At 44.4% G+C, this 2,250-nt stretch overlaps 1 protein-coding gene across 1 annotated transcript; it reads right to left on the bottom strand.

Moving 5' to 3' along the window:
- Positions 1-11: 11 nt before the first annotated feature.
- LOC116380510 (transcription factor E3-like) lies at positions 12-1,542 on the bottom strand. The gene is made up of 5 exons (XM_031842416.1): positions 1,375-1,542; positions 1,158-1,199; positions 799-964; positions 423-608; positions 12-207 (listed from the first exon to the last, which is right to left on the bottom strand). Exons 3-5 carry the CDS (start codon positions 955-957, stop codon positions 67-69), a joined length of 486 nt encoding a protein of 161 aa, XP_031698276.1. The 5' UTR covers positions 958-964; positions 1,158-1,199; positions 1,375-1,542; the 3' UTR covers positions 12-66.
- Positions 1,543-2,250: the final 708 nt, after the last annotated feature.

The raw sequence follows: 2,250 nt of genomic DNA, 5'->3' as shown, positions 1-2,250 counted from the left end.
TCATGTATGTTTCATGTATGTTTCATGTAGTTTTCCCGTATGTTTCCTGTATGTTTTCTGCATGTTTCATGTATGTTTCCCGCATGTTTCCTGTATATATATTCTCACCGTGTTGGCGAGCTGTAGTCCGGATTCAATCAGCGTCAGAAACTCGTCGTTCAGGCTCGATTCCAGGCTGATGATGTCATCGATGACTGTATCTTCCATCTAAATTAACCAATCACAGATGGGATCAGACAGCAGAATGACACACAGAGGTTTACCTTCACCATTTTAAACCAGGAGGAGTATCCATATTAGGAAAGTATAGCCCCGCCTTCCTCACCAGAACTCTGCTAGCATTTAGCCTAGCTTAGCACGTAAACAAGACACACCTGTATTACGTTATTCATTTTTCCCCGACTTATTAAATATATAACTACCTCTGTTTTTCTGAAGATGTCTGCAGGCTGTAGTTTGGGGGTGGGGCCCAGGTGAGGGGAGTGGCTTGGTGACGGTCCAGCTGCATTCTGATTGGCTGTCTTTGCATTGGAGAGATACCGACGCACCTGCTGCCTCTGAGCCTGCTGGATGTGATACCTGGTGGGATTCTCCAGGTGAGTCTGCACCTGAGAGACACAAGGGGAAGATGTTAACCACAGCTGTAAGCTGCATTCTGGGAAATGTAGGATCCAGTGATTTAAAGTCAGTAGAGATAAATGTACTTATAGTAAGTTATGATTTCTAACACTTCAGTCATCAAGAAACATCTTCACTCATTTCTCCTCCTCCTCCTCCTCCTCCTCCTCCTCCTCATACCTTTAGCACCTCCACAGGGACCTGAGCAGGAGGTCTGCATGAGGAAGACACAGAGACAGAGATGGGGGAGGAGGAGTCTGTCGGGCGAAGGAGCAGCTGCTGCTGCACCTCCTTCTGCTCCTCCTCCAGAGCCTGCTGACGCATCAGATCCTGACGCATCAAAACCCTGCAGGACGAGGAGGAGGAGAGGAAAGGAGGAGGAAAGGAGAGGAGGAGGAGAGGAAAGGAGAAGAAGTAGAGGAAAATAAAGGAAAGGAGGAGAGGAAGAGAGAGGTAAATTAGTTGTGCCGTTGTGTGTACTAGTGTGTACTAGTGTTTACTAGTGTATACGTTTGTGTACTAGTGTGTACTAGTGTTACCTGGAGGGCAGTGAGGAGGAACATGATGAAGCTGTTGAAGCACTAAAGAGAATTTACTGTTAATGAAGTCTGTGACATCATCACATGACTTGATTTAGTACAGAGAATCAATATAATATGAAGTATGAATACATGATATAATGTAATATTATATAATATATAATACAATATAATATCATATTAAACATAAGCAGGAGGTCAGAGGTCAGGCTGTTACCTGATTGGTTGACTCTTGATCTGGTAAAACGTGTCACAGTCAGACGGCAACAAGCTGTCGATCTCGATGTCAGCAACGATTCCAGACTCCACCCTGAGAGACAGACAGGGAGAGAGACAGACAGGCAGAGAGACAGACAGGCAGAGAGACAGGGAGACAGACAGGCAGGGATACAGGGAGACAGGGAGACAGGGAGACAGAGAAACAGAGAGACAGAGAGAAATACAGGGAGACAGAGAGGGAGAACTTTCTCAATACCAAAGTTCACAAGTAAGGACTTGTGTACTTTTGGAGGACAGGAGGACACAAGTACAGTCATTCTGCAACTGGAACAGCAGCGTACTTGATGACATCACCACCTCAGCTGGTCTCATGAGTTTAATCCACTGTTTAATTTACTGTAAAGTATTTTTACAATCAAACTAAATATGACAAGTTTTCACTTAAAATAAAACATGATATAAGTGTATTATATTATATATACAATGTATATATCTATATGGATCAGATCCGGATTGCTGTACTCTTTGCCGACGAGGAAAACGCTACAGAGACGTCAATACTGTCACAAAGACTGGCTGACAGTAGTATTTAGAAAGTTTCAACTTCCAGTTGTGTGATTTCTCCTCCGCCATTGTTTCCTGTTGCTGGTGCAAAATGCATTCTGGAATATTTGGCTGTCCCAAGTACAGACAAGTCACCTCCGATGCATCCCTGGTAAAATGGGCGGAGCCACATCCGGGCATTTGGACCGTGCTTGGCTCAATGGGAACTTTGAATTGGAACAGTACTTGGGCTGAGTCTGATGACGTTTCACAAGTCCACGAGAAACACAAGTACAGACAAGAACACAAGTCCACAAGTACAGACAAGAAC

The sequence above is a fragment of the Anarrhichthys ocellatus genome, unplaced genomic scaffold (genome assembly GCF_004355925.1).
Source record: "Anarrhichthys ocellatus isolate YVR2014 unplaced genomic scaffold, GSC_Weel_1.0 scaffold7481, whole genome shotgun sequence".
Taxonomy (NCBI): Eukaryota; Metazoa; Chordata; class Actinopteri; order Perciformes; family Anarhichadidae; genus Anarrhichthys; species Anarrhichthys ocellatus.
This window is presented reverse-complemented; position numbering and strand designations above follow the sequence as displayed.

Bases quoted from the DNA above. Each gene is read 5' to 3' on its own strand.
- LOC116380510 (XM_031842416.1), bottom strand. From the start codon at position 957: ATGCGTCAGGATCTGATGCGTCAGCAGGCTCTGGAGGAGGAGCAGAAG. The intron at 609-798 runs GTATGAGGAGGA...TGTGTCTCTCAG, and splicing joins TCCCTGTGGAGGTGCTAAAG to GTGCAGACTCACCTGGAGAA. The intron at 208-422 runs GTAGTTATATAT...TGGTTAATTTAG, and splicing joins ACATCTTCAGAAAAACAGAG to ATGGAAGATACAGTCATCGA.